This window comes from Apiospora phragmitis (genome assembly GCF_038363925.1).
Source record: "Apiospora phragmitis strain CBS 135458 chromosome Unknown utg000013l:1.0-2965645.0:1.0-2969333.0, whole genome shotgun sequence".
NCBI lineage: Eukaryota > Fungi > Ascomycota > Sordariomycetes > Amphisphaeriales > Apiosporaceae > Apiospora > Apiospora phragmitis.
In genome coordinates this window covers 896,199-919,545 of record NW_027117413.1, presented here as the reverse complement: position 1 = coordinate 919,545, position 23,347 = coordinate 896,199, and the positions used below count along the sequence as shown (strand labels likewise).

Below are 23,347 nucleotides of genomic sequence, written 5' to 3'. Positions count from 1 at the left end.
GGTTTTAGAACGATGCAGTACACCGTAAGTCAAAGTTGAACAAAATGCAAGTCTATAACGAAGCAATGCTCTCTAGTCGGGATACTTTCTAGAAATTTGCTGGATGCAGAAAGTGTTTGCAAATCACGAAAGAGCGGTCATTGCAAATGACGCACTCTCTCACTCACTCCTCGGCGCCTGCGGGCTGTGCATCGCCCTCGGAGCTGCTTCGGCGACAAAAAGATCCACCAACGGGGGCCCACCGCCTGGAAACATGCATCTACTCAAGTTCCCCAGCTCTTCCTCCGACATCCTACTTCGACTTCATATACTCGTCATATACTCGTGAACTCATTACCTTACCGCTAAACTAAGATATTTATTTTAGTAGCTATTGAGGACGAAGCCTGATCTCACCGAATGACGCGTTGCCGCCACTTCAATACGGGCCTGCATAAAAGACGCCACCTTTGGTTCTAGACTCGCCGTGGCTGATTTGAAGCAACCACAGAGCAAAGCCACCACAGCAGTGGTGTGACACGCTGTGTATCCACGAGAACGGTTCGTATGGATATTATGATCTTATTCGACCGTGTGTGGTCGTCAGTAAAGAAGCAACTTTCAGCTCGCGTAGTGAGTTGCCCACGGCACAAACTAGCTTACCCGCGAGTCTGGCCGAAGCCCATTGCCCATTGAAAGCCCAAGACACTTGACCAGCAACAGCTGAGGTATAAAGGTAGCGAACTGTAGCTCAAACTGAACACGGACGAATAGCCAGCGAGACCAATACTCAAGTCCTGTAGCTCCATAGTTCATATCATGCGAGACCCTCGCCGTCCCTCACGACCCGAGCCCACCGTCCAGCACAATCTACTGCAGGTAGTGCCGCAGAGGACGCGCAGCCACGAGCCCGGGCCACGCCAGGCGATTGATCCCAATGCCTACCCTGCCATCGATGCAGATAGTGTATCGCTGTCGATTCATGACGTAGCATACATCCAGGGGCTCCTCGCGAACGACAAAAACTTCGCCCTGGAATCGGAATGCCAGGTCTTTGAGATCATCGAAAACCCAGCAAGGTTCGTGAAAACTTCATGGGAAATACTTCGTGGTGAGTCAGGCATGGGGGCTTTTATCAAGGTACGACGATGAACAAACCTCTGGCTGTTTGGCATGCCCTGACTGACAGCTGTTGTCAACTGACACAAAATTAACGAATAGCTTCCTATCTCTCCTGGAAGACCCCCAAGCGTCATTTGGGTTTCGACTTTCAGCGAGCAGGGACTATGTTGTCAAGCTTCTATCCCGCCTGAAAGTTTGCCCGCAGTTTTGCAATAATATGCTCGGTGAGCCAGATTACTGGGCGCGCTTGGCAATCAGTACCCGTAGTAATACTGGCGTCGTTACCCGCACAGGTAAGTTGTCTTGACTTCAGCAAGGAATCAATTACTGAGACGAATCTCTTCTAGAATACATGTATCAGCACCCGCGATATAAACGACTCAATGTACGTACCGGGCCGGGGCAGCAACCATGTTCAGTGTGGTTGGCCTACGATTTGGATAGCTTCACCACCACGTACATCATTTCGAGCGGACAGGATGAAAGCGGAAAAGAGAAAGATTGGGTGTCTAGAGCCAAGCAGCGGCTCGCGAAATGTCTTGCCGGCGGGCCGGATGACAAGGCACCGGCCATCCTGGCCGAGATCCGGGACCCATTCTACGTCCAGTCGATCGCCCAGCTCCGCCAGCGGCTGTACGACGTCTTGCGCGTCGTGGGTGAGTACGCCCAGGCGCCGTTTGGCCGCGCCCGCCTGAAGGACATGACGGAGCGGCTGCACCAGGTCTCCCAGGACGCCGACTCCCTCTGGAGCAGCGCCGAGATGGGTTCCGTGACCGCCGCGCACAGCCAGCGCAGCCGCGCGGAGGCGCTCGGACTGTCGGCGTCTCCTGCCTTTTCGGGAAGCAGCCTGGGCGACGCGCTCGCGTACCTGGACTAGTCGCTGGCGTCGCAGCGGCGGTGGCTGGCCAGCTAGAAGGCGCGCAAGGACGTCGCGATGAATCTGCTCTTCAACCTTGTCACGCAGCAGGACAGCGAGGCCAGCACCGACATCGCGCGCGACACCAAGAACGACAGCGCCAGCATGCGCGTCATCGCCGTGCTCACCATGGTCTTCCTGCCCGCCACGGCCGTCTCGGGCTACTTCGGCATGGCGTTCTTCTCTCTCTTGGAAGGCGGCGTCTTCGTTACATCCCGCCTCGTCTGGGTCTACATTGCCATCACGGTGCCCTTAACGCTCGTAACGTTTCTGTTGTGGATCTTTTGGTCTTTGGTTATCAGGCGCTTATATGGGGTAGTGCAGTCATTTTCCTAGCCTGGCATGGATGCTTCCTAGTTGCCGTAGTCTTTGACCTGGTAATGTGTGACTGACCTGTGATTATTAGCTTTAAAGATAATGTATTAAAAGAGTCTGTACCCCAACCCCCTTTTCAGGGGCTGATTTGTATGCCCAACGTGTGTGTACAGCGTCACTGACTGCTTTAGGGAAGCAATAAAGACCCTCCGTTAAGATAGGCGTAATATTCATGTACATTTAGTCATGATACACAATCATAGCCGATGCATGATATCCGTCACACCCTTTACCGCGCCAAAGTCCCCCTTCCCTGCAACCGCCCCCGACTAGCCCCTGTCTTATTCAAATCGGGGATCTGATATTCGCACCGCCTCTCCCGGCGCACCGTCTCCCAAAAGTCGTACTCGACCTCCTTCTTCCTCCTCAAGTCCTTCTCGCACCCTTCCTTGGCCTTGGCGCGTCGCTGCTTAGCCTCCATAGATACATGGGGCAGCAGCATCCGGCCGAACTGGTACTTAGTCTTCTCGACGCCCGAGCGCGCGTGCCGGAAGAGGTACTTGAACGCCGCCTGGACCCGACTACTAAACGCGGCGACGAGGCTGAGCCCCACGACCAGGGCCGACGCCGGCAGCGAGATGGCGCCGATGGTGCGGAGCGAGACGAAGTCGTTGTCGTCGGGGCCGCCCCACTCCTGCGTGTTCATGCCGAACAGGCTGGTGAAGAAGGAGAGCGGCAGGAAGATGACGGTGAAGGTCGTGAAGATCATGACCGACAGGTTCTGCGTGCTTGCCAGCTCCGTCTGCAGCCGGCTCCAGCGCACCTCGTCCACCTGCGCCTGCCGCTGCACCATCTCGAGCAGCTTCTCGTAGTCGTTCCGCGTCGCTTCGATGCGGTGCCGCATTCCGCCCACCTGCTGCCCGTACTCGTCGAGTCTTGTAAGGGCTTCGTCGAGGTAGGCGCGCCCGTGGACGGTTTGCGATCGGAGCTCCGGGCGGTGGTAGATCTCCTGCATGTGTACAAGGGCGGCCTTCTGCTCCTGGAAGAGGCTCTCCATCGTGGTCAGCTCGTCGTCCATGTCGCGCAGCTCAAGCAGAGCGGATGTGTTGTGACGGTTCTCGCGCTCCGACTGCTCGATCTCCCGCTTGTGTCGCTTCTTGATTGACTTGGTTCGGTTGTCTTCGAGCTCCGAGGAGGATCCGGGCTCGTCGGCTATTCTGTCTCGAAACGACTGCATTCGGAATCTCTTCAGCGAAAATGTCATCCTTTCGGTCTATGCACAAGTTAGCTGGAAGGTATATCAAGATTTGTAGTCGTACTTACCAGCACACCAAGAGCTTCCTCAAAGATACGAAAGACTTCGAGGTCGCGATGCGACGTTCGGTCGAGTAAAACCGTAATTGCGTGTAGCGCAGTAAAGGCCGCTAGGTCTAACGCGTTGTCACATCTCCCGGTCAAGTCCCCATTTAACTCATTGTAGACGCTGTTTCTCAGATCTGCCTGTTGAAACATAGGCCCCTCTGACGGATGTGACTCGCGTTTAGGGAAGAACGTGGTCAGTGTCGTCATGTCCACAGCCCACAACCATAGCTGATCGACCATGAGCAGATTCCCATCCAGTATCTCATCTTCATCATCCGACGACTGGGACTCGTCATCCGTGAGCATGGCGTCAGCTTTCTTGATCCGATTGGTGAACATCGCCAGCCGGCCCGCCGGAGAAGTCGCTGTCAGCGCGTCGCCGATCAAGTGGCGTTTCTTATTCTTGGTAAGCGCCGCGCGTTCTTTGGTGAGCTTGTACAACATCTGGTCATCATCCCTTGCATACGTGTCACGAAGTGATGGATAGCCGTACTGATCCAGAGTTCTTCGTGGGTGCAAAGGTGGATCGTGACCAATGTACTCCCAGGTCACCCGCGTCTCTAGGGACTCCTCGTCGGCGATGTCCTTCGGAACCGGCCTGGCCCTACCAATCCCCAAGCGCCGCCTGATGGTCTTACGGCGCTTGATGACGTTCTTGTAGGTGTCAAAATGGAGGTATGGAAGGTACAGGTACAAATGTGATGGTATAGGGCTGCCGGGATTACTACGCCCGCTGATACTTGGCGACGAGGGCCGCGGCGAGTCTAAAACGTTATTAACATGGCCATTTTGTGGCGGAGACAGCAGGATGGACTTACGAGACTCGGAAGTAATGTAGTTACAACCTGGCCTCACATAGGAAGAATGGGCTTGAGCATGCCGGCCTCGAACATGTCTATCAACCCAATTCTCATTGCGGAGAAGCCTCGAGTACGTCTGATGTTGACTTTCAGCTAGCTTGTTGAATATACTCTATTAGTCGTGTTAGCGCTGTGATTAACACTCAAGGCAACGATCACTGCTTTGCTTACCTTGACCCAATAAGGGTTGTTGAAAGGCAGATGGATCCACATGAACTTCCTTTTTTTTGGATTTGGTCTAGAGAAGCCTGCCGTTAGATCGTTGAGAGCTGTGGCGTGGTCAACTTGATGCTCTTGATCACGTCCGTGGACTGAAGAATCCTGGATTTCGACTTCTGATAAATGCACTCGCTCTTCCCCTGACGGTTCTGGCTCCTGTTGAGATAGTATCGTACGTGGCGAAATACCAACAGAAGTAGGGTCGAATGAAGTTCGATGGACCTCGTCACTCCTAGGCCTTTCACGGCGGCTTTGGCTGCTGCTTCGGCTAGATGGGCGGCGATAACCAGGGGTTGATAACGAAGGCACTGTGAGTTCCCTTGCGCGCTTTGGGGCAGCACTTGGCACAGATTGCGCCGATGTGTCGGTGACAGAGGGCGTTCCTGATGCATGGCTGGTCACGACTATCTCTGGTGATGCTCTGCCTTCATGATCCGTCAGATGCAATTGGGAGCTCCTGGGCCTTGGTAGTGTACCGAAGAAACCTTCAACCATATTCCTAATACCTAGTGCACCAGACCGGATGCTGTCATTGGCCGCTGAAGTAAGCGTTTGCGGCCGGTAATGTTGTTTGGCCGCGACGGCGTTTAATCGCTCCTGTAGACAGCGTTCAGGACCCTTATCCAAGAACTCGTCGAGATGGTGTTTGGACACATATAGTCTCATATCGTTGGTGGACACGGGATCCGGGTCCTCGTAAAACCCTATTAGTTCGAGCTTGATGCTCTGGCCTAATCGTAAGGGGTGATGTGCTGTCTGGAAACTGATAGATTGTGCCTTGGCTACAGCCTCTGCAAGATCAAGAAGGTAGGCATGCATGATCCGGAGATGATCGGGCCCGAACGATGCACAGTCAGCATGGGTACAATCGAGGGAATATGGCTGTTCGTGTGTGCTGCTGAGCAAACTAGACTTGATAGAAGCCAAAGGGGCGCTGAAGTGGACCTCGTCAAAGTCTGAGGAGCCTAGGCCAGACAGCTGGGAGTCCTTCGTCTCGTAGAAGGTCCATATACGCATTTCGCTCGCGATATCTCGGAAGACGTCATGGATACGCAGCAACTGTTTGTGGTTGAGTCGCAGCTCCTCAGTGATGGACCTCGGCCAAGGTTGTGAGAGGTGAAGCAGATGTTGAATGCTCTCCCTCAGGTTAGGCATAGATAAGTAGCTCGAGCCAAGATGGGGAGTTGCTGGTTCCAATCATTAGCACACGGGAGTACTGCACTGTTGCGGTCTGTTGAGAGGAGGAAGTACCAAAGAATGTCATTCCATGTGTGTGGAAGATGAGCCAGCGCATATCTTCTCTCTCGCTTGCCTTGGCCAATGCCAACTTCGCCACGAGACCACCTATACTGTGGCAGATGAAGAACAAGGGCCGATTCTTTGACAAGTCACGGGTTTTGTGAAGCTGATCGAGTAAGTCTTCAGCCAAGTCGTCAAGTGTAAGACCTTCCCGAAGTTCTCGGTGCCTGTAGAGCATCACGCGAGCCGTATTAGCCTCCCGTCTAATGCCCTGTCGAATCCAGAGGTGCTTCGCCTTGGGCAACGCCCTATTGATGGCCGGCGACAGGATCGTGCGGCCCGAGAACTCTTTGAGGGCGGGATGGGAGTCGAGCTCTCTGTTGGTCGGGTGCCCAAAGTAGCCGTCTGGCAGAGGCTCGCGCATCCATGTTTCCACGGGCGAGGCACCTGGGCACGGGATGGCGATGATGTCCGTCTTGGTTTCGTTATAGCCTGACCCACCGATCTCGCCGTCCACGTGGGCAAACCCCGGTTCCGGGTCCCAGTGCGAGAGGCTGCTGCGGATTGAAGCTTCCCATGGGGCTTCTGTAGCGTCGAATGTCGCGACCCCATCATCTCTCGCTGTTTCGCTGCCGGGTACTTGCACATTTGGCCCCGTGGCCTCCTTGTCTGTCATGACAATTGAATCGTCAATGGGACCGTCGGATTCATTGGCAGAGGTCGCCATAGCGAGGGCAGATTACGGCCATTTGAGACTCATGCGTAGATACGAGTGACAGAGATGTAGCCTGAAGGCGAATCGTTTGCGATCGGTGCTGCGAAAGGTCACAATCAAAGAGCCTCATGGCTTTAAGACGTCAGGTCGGCGTGCTTGTAAAGGCTACGCTGTACATAAGTCCTACGGCCACGGGGAAGATTACTGCGTGTGTGACTGTGTCTCACCCACCACCATGGCCCCCAACTGTGGGTTCGATTGGCTCGTTTCCCGCCTCCGTATTCCTCCGTATTTCCAGCTGCATGTCAGCTTCACGAGACCACGCCCAAACGGCACTAGAGTATCCCTAAGCGGTGCCAACACTGTCGATCATACTAGAAAACTCGATTGCGTCTGAGAGGGTTGTGGAATTAGGCTGCGCGTTCATAAAATGGGCATTAGTTTCGTGCGACAGGATTGTGAAGCTGCTGCCTTGGTGCTATCGACCAGCAACGAAGATGGCACGTAATATGGGCTTGAGTATGGGCAGTTTGGTATTGACGACAGACTCCTGATGCACAACGAGAACATTTCCAAAGGTAGATGCCAACGAGAAGGCAATGAAGTGAAGTAAGAGGTCGAGCAAGATCATATTCGTTTCATCAAGATGGGATAGGAGTAACATGGAAACACTGAAGTGGTATCCAAAAACTTGTGGTCTAAACTGGTTCATCCTATCAGGTCCACATTTCATATCCACTGAGACCAGTTGAATGGCCTGCAGGACACAAATCAAATATAGCGTTCTCTTTCATTGGATTCATTAGACGACTTCGTTTATCAGTACTAATTTTACGCTTTGTCTAGGACTTCGTGGTCGCTTCGAGTGGGACTAGTGTGCGTGCCTCCCAGGAGGTAACGGTGGAGACCCACTTTCGGGCCCCCAGTTAACCAGGCACCGGATTTTTTACCCCCTTTAAACTTTTATAATTTATTTATTATTTCATTATTGTCTTCTTTTAAATATTTTTTATAAACTAATAGTTATTTAATATAAAGTAGTACTGAAAAAAAGAGCTTTAAAAAGCTTTAAATTATATTATAAATAATACTTTAATTAAATAAATTATTTAAAAATATAGTATTTTTAAGTTAATACTTTTAATTAAAAAGTGTAATAGATTTATAAAAACTTAATTTTAATTAAAAGAAATATTTATTATTATAAACTATTATTTAATAAGTTTTTAAGGCTTTTTTAAAACATATTTTATTAAATAAGCTCTCGTACGTACGGTGGTTCCGGTTTTAATCGAGGTTTAATCGTTCTTATTTTATTATTCATATTTATTTCTAATATTAGCTACGAGGGGTATCGTATACCCCTTTTAATAAAATAAGAAAAGGGTTCGTACGAGTAAGTACGTAGCACCCCTTTTAAAATAATATAAAAAACCTTAGTTCTTGCTATTCTAATATTAACAGTCTTTATTTTAATAATAGACTTAGGCAGCTCCCTTTTTTAAAACGAGTCTTCCCTTCGTAAGGGTTTCGTATGGATAGGTTATACTAATCCGGTATTCGGTGCCTACTTAAACCGTATAAGTAATATTATACCTTCTTAATATTAACTTAGTTAAGTAATAAGTCCCTTAATAATAATAATAATAATAAAAATTATTAAAATAGCTAAAATTAAAGCTGTCTATATTACTTTAAAAAGGGTATTACGTACCTATACGCACGAACCTTTTTCTTATTTTATTAAGAGGGGTATATAATACCCTTTATAGCTCGTATTAAAAATAACAATAAATAATAAAATAAGAACGATTAAACCTCGATTAAAACCGGAATTATTATATATACGAGAGCTTATTTAATATTAATTAATAATTACCCGTAGCGATTATAAATTAATAAGAGTAAAAAAACGGTTTTACGCCTTTATCAACGTAAGGGCGACCGTATTAAAAAGCCCCGAGAATTTCCGCCCGTTAGAAATTCAGAAAAAAAGCCGAACTGAATTAACCGTATAAAGAGGAACCCTTTTTCCCGAGTATATATTATAAAGAGGAAACTAGGTTCCGAATTATATGCGAAATTAATTAAATTATATATAATTATATATTTAAATAACTTTATTATACGATTTATAAAATAATAACCCTTATTAAAATAGAATTAATTACGGTTAGCGAATCGAGATCGAGCCTGGACATATCGAACCTAGATAGACCGATAACTTTAAACCCCGAACTATTTATATATAAAAAAGTTTCCTAAAATACCGGGATCTCTTTAATAATTTAAAAAAAAGAACGTTAATTTCGCTTTTTAAAAAAATAATACCCGAATTATTTATAACGTACTTCGTATAATATTTTTTAAAATATTATATATTAAAAATAAAAAAACGTTCTTTTAAAAAGCGTTTAATATAAAGTTCGAAGAATAGACCGAATACTAATTCGGTTAAATTAACCGTATATTCTAAAAAGAGCTTTATTATTACCTCGAAAGAAACGGAGTTAATATACCGATAAGCGGATCTTTTAAAAGCAAGCTCGCATAACTAATACCACCGGCCGCTCTCGTACACTAATAGGACCGACCGGTAAAAGCGACTTCGGAAACCCGAAAAGAGGATGTTCCATACCCTTCCCCAGAATAAATAGTCGAATAACCGCCGCCTAAGCGAGAAATACCCGGTTTCCGTACGGAGCAATCGTTCGCGATACTACGGGACACTTTAGGCCCGACGTTTAACCCTAGATTCCTAAATATTTAAACGTTGTAAAATATCGTCCCTTTTCTTTTTTTAACTCCGATACCGCCGGATTAAACCGTATAATTATCTAGTTTAACGTATATTACGGAATATAATATCCTTCTAAGCCGAGCTATTTATAATAATAAAATCGATTAAAATAAAATCGTTACCTTTTTAAAGGTATAAAAAAAAAAGAACTATACCGGTAAGCCGTATAATATCTTTTATAATAAAGTACGGATATTTATCGAAATATATCGACGGCTAGATATATTAAAAAACTAATATTATATAATTTTTTTAAATATCTTTTCCGGCCGTACGGAGGTATTTTATTTTAATTATATTAAACCCGAAAAAAAATAAAACGAGATATACTATTTAATAAATTCGTACTTTAATATAATAATAAATTACGTATAATATTTTACGGATTAAATAATAACTTCTTTTATACGAATAAAAAATAAAAACGCCGAAAAATAACCTATTAAAGTTTTAAAAATCTTATTAAATAAGCTCTAGCTCGTATAACGAGCCCTCGAAAAAGGATTCGAAAAAGAGATCGCTCTCTATACTTCCGTTATAAAAGCTTATCGAAAAGTTTTAAAGCTTATACCGGCCCTTATTAATTAAAAGCTAATATATAAAACGTTATTTTTAAACCTTTGCGTATCGCTAAATATAATAGCGGATTAAATATTATCGGAATAATATTTAATAGAGGAATTATATCGAAACCTAGCTATAAATACGTACCTAATTAATAAACGGTTTATAAATAACCGTACAAAAAAAAACCGACCAGCCTACGGTAATAAATTATTATATAATAGCTAACTATTAGGATAAGAAAGCAGCTAGCGACCCGCCGGCACCTTCCGACCAAAATTACTATATAAAAACCGGAAGTTCGAACAAAAAACCTACCGAATCTATGATAAATAAAGCTATTAATTAATAAATTACTTAGCTAAAAAGTAGTTTCGAATAAGGAATTAATATCTCTAAGTATATAATAATATTAAATAAGGCCCCCTTTTTTAAAATAAATACGAAACGTTTATTTAAAACTAAAAAAAAAAATAAAAAAGAGTTAAAAAATAATAAAAAAGAGTACGAGTACCTTAATCCGGAAGATATATAATAAAACATTACTTACTTAATAAACGCCGCGTTCTATTACCGGCTTATTAATAAAGATATTTATTCAGAAACTATTATATAAGCCGACTAGTTTAACCTTAATAACTTATATAGCTAGACTTATTAAAAAAAGCTTTAAAATACCGGCGCCGCCTTATTTTTAATAATCGGAAAGCTTTAAATAAAAGCTTACATATAAAAAAACCCAGATATACGAATTAATTAAACCTCGAAAAGCGTTAAGATCAAGTTCGAAAATTTAAAGCTTATTTTATTAATTAAAATAATCGATATATAAAACTTATTAAAAATAATAAAATATTATATTTTAAATATTATAACTTTTTTTTATTCTTATTATATAATATTAACCGGCTTAAAACGTATTATAATAATATTTTTAATTTTATTATATAAAAAAATAACGAAATATTTTTTATAATTAAAAAATAAGGACACCCGTTTTTTAATACCGGCTATATAAAAACGACGTTATATTTTATTAAAAAACAGTTTCGATACTTTTATTAATATTTTAAATACCCTTATATAAAAAAGCTTTATATTTTTTTAAAAAACGCCGATTATAACGATATTAATTTTATTATTCTCGACGAGATTTAAAAGTTTTATTTTTAATATTAAACGTATAATTTAATATTATAAAGATTTAAATTCTCATTATAAAATAAATATAATTTTAATTACGAAATTATTATAAATATTATTTATATTAATAAATAAAACGTACTTTATATAATCGATTTAAATATATTTTTTTAAACGGCTATATTCTTATATTCGCTTAACGTATAAAATATTTAAAATACTTTTTATAAATATTAAATATATATATATTAAAAACCTTTTAATTATATCTCTAATAATTCGAACACGTATTTTTAAAAAAAATTTCGAAACTATATATAAATAATAAGAATTACTTATAAATAAATATTTATTAAAACTTATTAAATAATAAATAAAATTAAACGAGTATATATTCCGTTATATAAAACTTTCGATATTTTATAAAAAAATCTCGGTTATTATATAAATACCGAAATAATACTTTAAATAATAATTAAAGTTTTAAATAATACGGCTGGCCCCGATAGCCTAGTTCCTACCTTACTCGTATTTAAAATATACTTTCGTATTAACGGGAACTTACTACCGTTATCAAAAATCTAAGCACGAAGAAAAACCGTACGGAAAATAATAAAAATACTTCGGAAAATATACGTAAATATCGATATCTACCGAGCTTTAAATACTCGAAATAAACTAGTTATTTATAATATCTTAATACTCTCGCTTCGGAATAAAGTCTTAATTTAGCGGGAAAAAGAAAAATAAACCGAACTATATAAAATAATAACTATTAAAAACTATACGATCCGGGTAGATACCTTAAACGGTTTAAAAGCCTTTCGAGTAATTTAAATTAAGCCGTATTATTAAGAAGAGGCCGAAAAACCGCGTAACGAGCCGGATACATAACCAGATCTAAAATAGCTGGTAAATATCCTAAATACCGAACCGATAACCGAAGAAATTACGGTAGCTCCCGTATAACGCGGCCGAAAACGACTTAGAAAATATCTACTCTAGAACGCTCAAGCCGCTATATTCCTTACTTAAAAAGAATAAGAAAATTACAATTTAATAGTTAAACTCCGACAAAACAAGGTTATTACCTCGTCCAGATACCTATTCTAAAAGTCTAACGTAGAAAAGATTAATAATCTCGCTATACGAAAGGTTTTCGAATTTATTCAATTCGACCCGAATAAGTATACCGGCGGAGAATCTTAAAAACACGGCTCGTATAAGAGATTAAAAGTAAAATTATAAAGCTATACGAGAAATTTAAGCTTATAATATAAGGCTATAAAAATATAGAAAAAGAGGCTATTTTAATTTAGTTATTAATAATTTAACGGATGAGCTAAAGACTCTTTTTAGTTTTTAAACCGACTTTAATCCGAAACTTTAATATATAAAACGAGCTACGTAATATTATATAGGCGTATATTTAATTGTATAATAAGTTAAACCGATTAATTTATATACGTTTATTAATAAAATTAAAAACTTAATACCTTAAAAAAACATTATTTTAAATTTTATTACCTCTATACGAACTTATAAAATTAAAATTTTATTAATTTAAAACGTATTATAATTATTATATATAAAATTTAAAAATAATTACATTAATATATAACGCTTATTTATTATTTATTATAAAAAAACCGGATATTTTCGGCATTATAATAATATAAACCGACGATACGTTTAACTTCGTTATAGCCCTTTTTTTTAAAAAAAGAGGAAAAAAAGTTAATAAAAACATAATTCAGTATAAAATTAAAAAATATTTTAACCGAAAATAAGCCGATCGAGTTTAACGGAGGCAAGATTCGATTAGAATTATATAATATCTTTTTTAAATAAAAAAGACAGGTTAACTAATTAAAGCTTATTGACCTAAAAACTATCGATAAAAGCTAGCAGTACGTCTCTTAATATACGAGAGGAGTATATTTCGTATTTATTTATTAATTATAAACAGCGTATAACCTATTTATCGCCGCTTAAATATAAACCTTAAAAAATAAGGATATCGAAAACCTAAATATACGGATTAATTAATAGATTTAGAATTAAATACGCGGTTTAAAATACATTCCGCTTAACTTTTACTATACGAAGATATATATCTTTATTAACGGCTTATTCGTAAATAACGAAGACTTAACCTCTTAACTCGGATACTTAATCTTAATAAGCTAAAACATTTATTATATAAAAAATAAATTCTAAATTTTGAAATAATATTATTTATTAAAACTTAATTAAATATAAAAGAGTTATTAAAAGCGTATTAATTAACGAACTATATAATATAACTTCCGGTATAAATAACGGCATTATATTAAATACTATACTTAAAAGAATTATATAAATTTTAAAATTTTAAAATATTTTAATAACCTTTTATATAAACTCGAAATCACTTTATAACTACTTAATTAAGCTAGGTATAAGCTAAAACACCCCTCCACGGACCACCCCTTTACGGACCACCCCGTTTCGCTCTATAAACGCGTTAAACCTTTAAATAATAATATAGATTTCTCTTATTACCTTTACTTCTTAATTATATATACTAACGTATCCTATAAGCGAATATCTTATATAAGCGAATGTTCCACTTTTATAAATTTCTTTATAGCTTTAATCTTTTTTTATATTCTTTTACGTCCGAAAATATTATAACTTTAAAAAAAAAGTAATATAATTCTAACGTTTTAAGCGTTCTAAAAAGACTTAATTTTAAATATATAAAAAGCTGTATTAATTTATTACGTTTTATTAAAAACTTTATAACGTAAACGAAATAGTTAACTTATACGACACGAAATATTTACGAATTTTCGAAAGCTTTTAAATTCCGAAAAAAATACGATTATTTAATATATTATTAATTTAAATACGCGATCGTTTTTTCCCTAACTAAGTAATATAAAAAATATAACGAATTAATTACTTAATTTATATAATACGGAACGCGTCGGCGTTAATTAAGCCTTTAATTTCGTATAATAATAACTAAATCTCCGGACACGTTTTAACCGAAAAATCGATTATTAAAAAATCCTTTACGAAAATCCCGACGCGTATCGCGCGTAATTTACCTTCGTACGGAATATAATTTATAAATATAGGATCTAAAAAGAAGATATCTATAACTTTAACGAGACCGGCTTTTTTATAAATTAAATCTCGTCCGAAATAATTATAACCACTTTTAATTAATATAAAAAGCTTAAGGTAATATAATAAAAGAACCGGGAATAAGTTATAATTATTTAAAATATTAAATTACACGGTTACGCTATCCCTCTATATATTATCTTTACCGGGAAAACGCACCTCTTTTTTTAATACGAAAATAGCCTATTACTAAAAAACTAAGTAATCGTAATTATTAAAAATAATTAAATTATAAATAAAAAAAGCGAAAACTAGATTTAATACTTTAATTAATATATTAGGTCTCGTATAAAAAATCGTTATCGCCTCTTAATCCTAAACGGCCACGAAAGCTACTACTTAATAACTTTCGAACTCTATTATAAAAAGAACTCGATTATTATACTTTATATATTTTCTTATTTATCGTATAAACTCTAACCTCTTAATATCGGCTATTTTCATACATTAAAAAAACATACAAAAAAGAAATTAAATATTTTATACGGGCGTATATAACCTATATCTTAAAGGAGGACTTCCTACCAGCGTTTTTAAAAGCGTTCCAAGCGATTTTCACCGTTTCGAATATACGAGGAGGCTTTCGAAAAACAGGACTCGTCCCGTACAATCCGGAATATATTATTTCACAATTAAATATAAAGCTACGTACTTTAACACCTCCGGGGACGTCTTCCGACCTACCTCTTCCTTAGGAATTAAAAACCTTAAACAACCCGATTAATACTTAATCCTAAACCGAATACGTTCGAAACCGTATCGTACAATAATAAAATAACTCTCCGATATTTATTTTAACTAGCCTTAACCAGATCGTAAAGGCTATAACGCATATTATATACCGAGTTACTCTTTTAAAAAATAAAAACGCGACACTTTAAAAAGTAAATAAAATACTTAGCCGGCGCCGCCGTATAAAAAAGAAACGATTACAAAATAAAAAATCACTTCGTATATAAGCTAAAAAAAACTTATAGTTTTAAAAGGATATTAATAAATAGTTATAAAACGAATCGCGTCGGAGGAGTAGTCGTACAAGGACGTTTAAAACACGCTTATAACGCTATAAAATCTACGGAGAGCCTAGGCATAATACGCGTACTTATTAAAATAATATAGAAGTATCTAAAAATAAGGATTCCGATTAATTTTAATATTTTAAATACGTTATAATAAAATTAACTTATATTTTATTAAAAAGGGTATAAAAGAATAGGATATTCGCTTATATAGAATATTCGCTTATAAGATACGTTATTATTATTTTATTCGTTTTTTTCTAGTTATCTCTTTATATCGTCGTTTAATATTTCAAGACGCGCGTAGGCTGCGATACGTAACATAAAACTCGGACTAGGTATTCGCGAAGCCGTCCGTAGATAGGATACCGACCGATCCTACGTTATACGGCGCCTAGCCGGTATATCGACGCAATAAGAGCTGAATAAGGACCGGCAAGTATTATCACCATTTCTTAAAACTTAATTAGCGAATTAGGCCATCGGCCAGGCTAGACTAGGCTTCGCGCTAACGCTCGTCAAGTTCAGATATATAGCTTAACGGATGCTGAACGCTTCCGGGGCGTCCTATACGCTAGGGTAACGTTGGTATACCCGATTTTTAGCTAGAAACGAGTCCGTCAAAACCACCAGGTTTAAAATAATTAATTATAGCCGCGTTAATAAGGTAATTATCGCTAATATTAACGTCTTTTTCGATAGACTTAATACCTCAGAGTTAGCTAATATCCCTTTTAAACGCTTCTATAATATTAACGAAATAAGCATCGGTTAAAGCGTTAACGGTGACCACTAGGTGGTTGCCGAAACTACTAGCCATCTAGCCTTTAAAAAAGACGTCGAAAAAGGGGAATAGATTACTGCCCTAAAGTGTATAGGTTATAATAGGGTAGCCCTCCCGCCGCTGGTTATTTTCAAAAGGGCCGACGTCTAAAGCCAGTGGTTTCCAGACTAAAATGGCCATCTTTAGGATGACTAGCGGTTTAAAGCATCGCCTAGAGGGTGGACCAATAATCCTATAACATTAAATTAAATTTAAAATATTTTTATTCCTTATATTCGGTCTCGTTACGGTAATAAATAGGTCGTTTTAATTTATAACGGCTATAATTTATATATAAACGAAGATTTTTTATAGCTTTATTTTATTAATAAAATATAGCTCGTCTTTTATAAGCCACACTATAATTATATTATATAGGTTTTAAATATAAGGGTCTTCGGGCTATTAAAAAAAAGGCTAAGAATCTTTTTAAAAGTATACCTAAACGCGGTCCTTAAACTTAAACCTATTAAATTAGATATATTAAAGGTATACCGCCAAGCTAGGATTAACGTTTTAATTCCTTCGACGATCTAAAATACCTAGAAAACAACTAAGATTTATCCGCGGGATTAATCGAAACCTTTATTATCGAAATATATTATCCTAAAGGATAAAGGTGTCGCCTAATTATATCCAAAGCTACCCCTAATAATTAATAAGGAATTAACGCCCGATTTCGTTACCGAATTAACCTTAACGCCTATTAAAATACCCTTTAATAATTAAGCATTAAGAAATAATAATCGAAAACTAGCCGTTATAAATTTTATTTTTAACCTCTCTTTTTTAAAACTCTTTATTTATAAGGTTAACAAGGCCTTTAATAAATAAACTAATAAAATCGCGAGCTTCGAGGCTTAAATTAACTATTTTCAAACTAAACTTAGTAAAAAGACTACTAAGATACGTTAAAAGGTAAGAATCGTACCGGGATAGCGATTTGTTCGTATAGCTGATATACGACGGGCTAAGCGGAGGTTAAGGGGTAGGGTTATATTTGAGGACGAATCTACTAACGTTGAGGTGCTAAGTAGGCCACAGAACGATATAGAGGGAATAGAAGACAATAGAACGGAGATAAAGGACTATATTATTATTAGAAATACTAGAAAATAGTATGTCCTGACTAATTTTAGCTATAGAAATAACTTTTAATTAAAAGGGTGTGTTTAGTAGGTTTTCTAGTCCGCGAAGGGGTGGTCCGTGGAGGGGTGCTTTAGCTTAATAAATAAGAAAAAGCTTATAATTAATATTATATCTTTTTAAAAATCGTATAAAAAAAAAGAGATATTAAAGGTTTATTATATCGATAACAGAGATAATCCGGTAAATACCTTTACTAAGGTATCCCTAAATAAGGCCTTCGAGCAGCTAATCTTAACGAATAGCCTCACCGTACGTATAGAAGCGTATATCGAGAGGCTAAACTCGTACAGCGAATAATTAAAAAAAATATATAAAAAAAGAGAGAGATTTCTTTTATTAATCCTTCTTTATATAATTATTACCGATATATTTTATTTATTAAATATTATATAAAAATTAAAAAAAAACCGTAATATATTATAATTTAAACGGGTAATACGATAAAAATAACCGCACGAGAACGCCACTTATATATATACGAAAACTATTTATTTTATTTATTACTAATTTATTATTATATAATCATTACTTTAGCTCTATTATTACTACGTTTATTCTCGTTATTATTAAGATTAAGGTTTACGAATCGTAAGTTATAATATGAACACCGGTTACTGTGCGAAGCTTAAACGTACGAAGTATAAGCGCCGTCCTAATATCCGTCGAAACGAACGTATTTACGGAACAGAATATAGAATTAGACGTACCGATTATTATAAACGCTATTAATATTACCGCGCGACTAAATAAGAACCGTATAGAAATAATTTTCGTGATAAATAATACGAGCGAATAAGCGGCGAATATCGTCGTTTACCGGTACGCATATCTCGATATCGCGGCTCGGTAAGTTATAAACGCGAACTTTTTTATTTTATTATATAAAGTTAATAAATATTAAAAACTAAAAAAAAAAAATTTATTATATATTAATATAAAATATAAATATAATTTATTAATTTTAAACCGAAAAACTTAATAGCGTTATTTAGTATTAATTATAATTAATTATATTAATAATAATAACGTTAAAAAAATTAATAATTTATTAATTAAATATTACGTAAATATATATATATATATTTATAAATATATATATAAATATATAATTTATTTTCGTATAATATTAAAAAAAAAAGTATATATATATAAAAAAAAAAAGGAATTTACACTATATAAATTATTTACGTACGAAAAAATATTTATTTATAAAACTATTCTTATTAGTCTTTTATAAGGTATAACGTATTAAAATATACGACGGTTTTCTTATTACTATTATTACTTTCGGACGAATGATTAGAATAACTAATCGAGTAAACCTGCCACTTGGCCAAAACGATATTAAGAAGGTATAGCATCACCTGTACGGTTTAAGCAGGTACTTAATACCGGATTAGAGCAACCTAACCATACGAGACCCCCGTAAAAAGAAGACTCGTATTTAAAAGGGGGAACAGGCTAATTTTATTATTAAAATAAAAAACTGCTAATATTAAAATAGCTAAAATTAAAACTATTTATATTATTTTAAAAAAGGTATTATATATTTATATGTATAAACCCTTTTTTTATTTTATTAAGAGGGGTATACGATACCCCTCGTAGCTTGTATTAAAAATAGATATAAATAATAAAATAAGAACGATTAAACCTTGATTAAAACTAGAACTACCGTACGTACGAGAGCTCATTTAATAATTATCGTTTTATAAATCATATAATAAAGTTATTTAAATATATAGTTATATATAGTTTAACTAATTTCGTATATAATTCGAAACCTAGTCTCCTCTTTATAATATATACTTAAAAAAAAGGGTTCCTCCTCGTACGGTTAATTCAGTTCGGCTCTTCCTCCGAATCTTTAATAGGCGGAAATTCTCGGGGCTTTTTAATACGGTCGCCCTTATATCGGTAAAGGCGTAAAACTGTCTCTTTATTTTTATTAATTTATAATCGCTACGGGTAACTATTAATTAATATTAAATAAGTTTTTATACGTATAGTAATTCCGGTTTTAATCGAGGTTTAATCGTTTTTATTTTATTATTTATATTTATTTTTAATATTAATTACGAAAGGTATCGTATACCCCTTTTTATAAAATAGAAAAGGGGTTTGTGCGCGTAGGTACGTAGCACCCCTTTTAAAGTAATATAGACAGCTTTAGTTCTAGCTATTCTAATAATAAATAAGCCGAAAAACGTCCTCGGATGTATTAAAATATATAGCTTTATATTTAATTATAAAATAATATATTCCGGATTATACGAGACGAGTCCTATTTTTTAAAAGCTTTTTTATATATTCGAAACGTTAAAAGTCGCTTAGAACGCTTTAATAAACGCTAGTAAGAAGTCTTTCTTTAAAATATAAATAATATACGCCTGTATAAAATATTTAATTTTTTTCTCGTATATCTTTTTTAATATATAAAAATAGTCGATATTAAAAGGTTAGAGTTTATATAATAAATAAGAAAATATATAAAGTATAATAATCGAGTTCTTTTTATAATAGAACTCGAAAGTTATTAAGTAGTAGCTTTCGTAGCCGTTTAAGACTAGGAGGCGATAACGATTTTTTATATAAAACTTAATATATTAATTAAAGTATTAAATTTAGTGTTTATTTTTTTTATTTATAATTTAACGCTTTAAATAATTATAACTTATTTTTAATTCTTTTATTATATTATTTTAAGCTTTCTATATTAATTAAAAGTAGTTATAATTATTTCGAACGAGATTTAGCCTATAAAAAAGCCGGTTTCGTTAAAATTATAAATATCCTCTTTTTAAATCCCGTATTTATAAATTATATTTCGTACGAAGGTAAACTACGCGCGATACGCGTCGGGATTTTTATAAAAGACTTTTTAATAATTAATTTTTCGGTTAAAACGCGTCCGAAAGTTTAATTATCGTCGTATAAAATTAAAGGTTTAATTAACGCCGATACGTTTTGCGTTATGTAAATTAAATAATCGATTTATTATATCTTTTATATTACTTAGCCGGGGAAAAAACGATCGCGTATTTAAATTAATAATATATCGAATAATTATATTTTCTTTAGAATTTAAAAACTTTTAATAATTTATAAATATTTCGCGTTATATAAGTTATTTATTTCGTTTACGTTATAAAGTTTTTAATAAGACGTAATAAATTAATATAGCTTTTTATACGTTTAAAATTAAGTCTTCTTAGAACGTTTAAAGCGTTAGAATTATATTACTCTTTTTTTAAAATTATAATATTTTCGGACGTAAAAGAATATAAAAAAAGGTTAAGGTTATAAAGAAATTTGTAAAAGTGGGATATTCGCTTGTGTGGGATATTCGCTTATGGGATACGTTATTTAATTATTTTTAATAAGTTCCGTATATTAATTATTTTAATTAATAAAATAAGCTTTAAACTTTCGAACTTAATTTCGACGCTTTCTAGGGTTTAACCGATTTATATTTCTAGGTTTTCTCGTATATAAACTCTTACTTAAAGCTTTTTAATTATTAAAAATAAGGCGACGCCGGTATTTCAAAGCTCTCCTTAATAAGTCTAGCTATATAGGCTGTTAAAATTAAATTAATCAGCCCGTATAATAGCTTCCGAGTAAATATCCTCGCTAATAAGCCGGTAATAAAACGCGGCGTCCGTTAAGTAAGTAATATTTTATTATATATTTTCTAGATCGAGGTAATCGTACTCCTTTTCGTTATTTTTTAACTCTTTCTTATCCTCTTTTTAATCTTAAATAAACGTTTCGTACTTATTTTAAAAAAAAGGGGCCTTATTCGATACTATTGCACATTTAGAGATATTAGTTCTTTACTTGAGACTATTTTTCAACTAGGTGGTTTATTAATTAATAACCTTATTTATAACAGATTCGTGTAACGAACGCTATCTGGGTTCTAAAAGAAACCTAGTAAGACGTACTAGGGTTTATATTAGCAATATGAGAGAGTATCCGAACGTGCGATAAAAGTCGCTTTTATCGATATAATGGGCAATAACTTATAGGAACGAAAGTAATTAAAGTGCGTAGGCTTAGGGGTATTTATAATGGTTTCGTTAAAGCTGTTTACTTTATTAATAATTTAAGATTAATACTTAAATTAATTACTAAAGTAAAGAGTATTTATATAGAATATATTAGGGGAAACATCTATCCTTATATATCTAATCCCTCCTTTATTAATCTGTTACCGCTTAGTGATCTCTTTTGAGCGTGCTCAGTATTACTTAGTGATCGCTCCTGATCACGCTCTGTACTGCTCAGTGATCGCTCCTGATCACGCTCTGTGCTGCTTAGTGATCGCTCCTGATCACGCTCTATGCTGCTCAGTGATCTTGCCTGAGCGTTTGCCGTGCCACGTGACTTGCTATCGGTCGCCGTTACTTTGCAGGCGCGTTCGCCCTATCGCCGGGCGTGGTGGTGGCGTTGCTCGTTGTTGAGGAAAGTCTGGTTTCGTGTTTATATAGCTGGCGGTGCGGTCCGTGGCTGTGGTATCGTAGCCTGTTCGGGGCATGGTAGTCCCGTGCCGGTGAGTGGGGTCTTTTTAGCCGCATGGTTAGGTCGGGTTGTAATAATTCGGTAGGTTTTTTATTCGAACTTCCGGTTCTTATATAATAATTTTAATCGAAAGGTGCCGGCGGGTCGCTAGATCTTTTTTTATCCTAATAATCGGCTATTATATAGTAATTTATTATTATAGGCTAGTCGGTTTTTTCTTATACGGGTATTTATAAACCGTTTATTAATTAAATATATATTTATAACAAGGTTTTAATATAATTCTTTTATTAAATATTATTCTAATAATATCTAGTTCGCTACTATATTTAATAATACGCGAAAGTCCGAAAATAACGCTTCGTATATTAATTTTTAATTAATAAAAGCTAGTATAAGTTTTAAAACTCCTCGGTAAGCTCGTATAACTAAAGTATAAAAAGCGATCTCTCCTTCGAATCCTTTTTTAAAGGCTTGTTATACGAGTTAAAGCTTATTTAATAAGATTTTTAAAACTTTAATAAATTATTTTTCGGCGTTTTTATTTTTTATTTATATAAAAGAAATTATTATTTAATTTATAAAATATTATACGTAATTTATTATTATATTAAAATATAAGTTTATAAAGTGGTATATCTCGTTTTATCTTTTTTTAAGTCCGATATAATTAAAATAAAATACCTTCGTACGGCCGGAAAAAATATCTAAAAAAATTATATAATATTAGTCCTTTAATATATCTAGCCGTTAATATATTTTAATAAATATTTATACTTTATTATAAAATATATCGTACGGTTTACCGGTATAATTCTTTTCTTTTTTTTATATCTTTAAGAAAGTAATAACCTTATTTTAATTAATTTTACCGTTATAAATAGCTCGACTTAAAGGGATATCGTACTTTATAATATACGCTGGACTAGATAATTATACGGTCTAATCCGGCGGTACTAGAGTCGATAAAAAAAATGGACGATGTCTTGCAACGTTTAGGTACTTATAAATCTAGGGTTAGACGTCGGGCCTAAAGTATCCCGTAGTATTATAAATAATTACTTCGTATAGAAACCGGGTATCTCTCGTTTAAGCGGCGGTTATTCGATTATTTATTCTAAGGAAGAGTGTAAAACATCCTCTTTTCGGGTTTTTAAAGTCGGTTCTATCGGTCGGTCCTATTAATATATAAGAGCGGCCGGTAATATTAAGCTTATAAGCTTAGTTTTAAAGGATTTATTCGTTAATATATTAATTCCGTATTTTATAAAATAATTAAAAAGCTCTTTTTAAATATACGGTTAATTTAACCGAATTAGAATTTAGTTTATTCGCTAAACTCGGTAATAAATAACTTTTAAAAAAAAGTCCCTTTTATTTTTAATATATAATATTTTAAAAAGTATTATATAAAATACGTTATA

The 23,347-nt window shown here is 36.0% G+C and overlaps 1 protein-coding gene across 1 annotated transcript; it reads right to left on the bottom strand.

Annotated features, from left to right (window-relative positions):
- Positions 1-1,516: 1,516 nt before the first annotated feature.
- PG994_014025 (uncharacterized protein) lies at positions 1,517-6,739 on the bottom strand (the record flags this gene model as incomplete). The annotated part of the gene is made up of 7 exons (XM_066865434.1): positions 1,517-2,268; positions 2,411-2,423; positions 2,721-3,605; positions 3,656-4,458; positions 4,513-4,666; positions 4,726-5,960; positions 6,025-6,739. 7 exons carry the CDS (start codon positions 6,737-6,739, stop codon positions 1,517-1,519), a joined length of 4,557 nt encoding a protein of 1,518 aa, XP_066708563.1.
- Between the last annotated feature and the right edge of the window lie 16,608 nt (positions 6,740-23,347).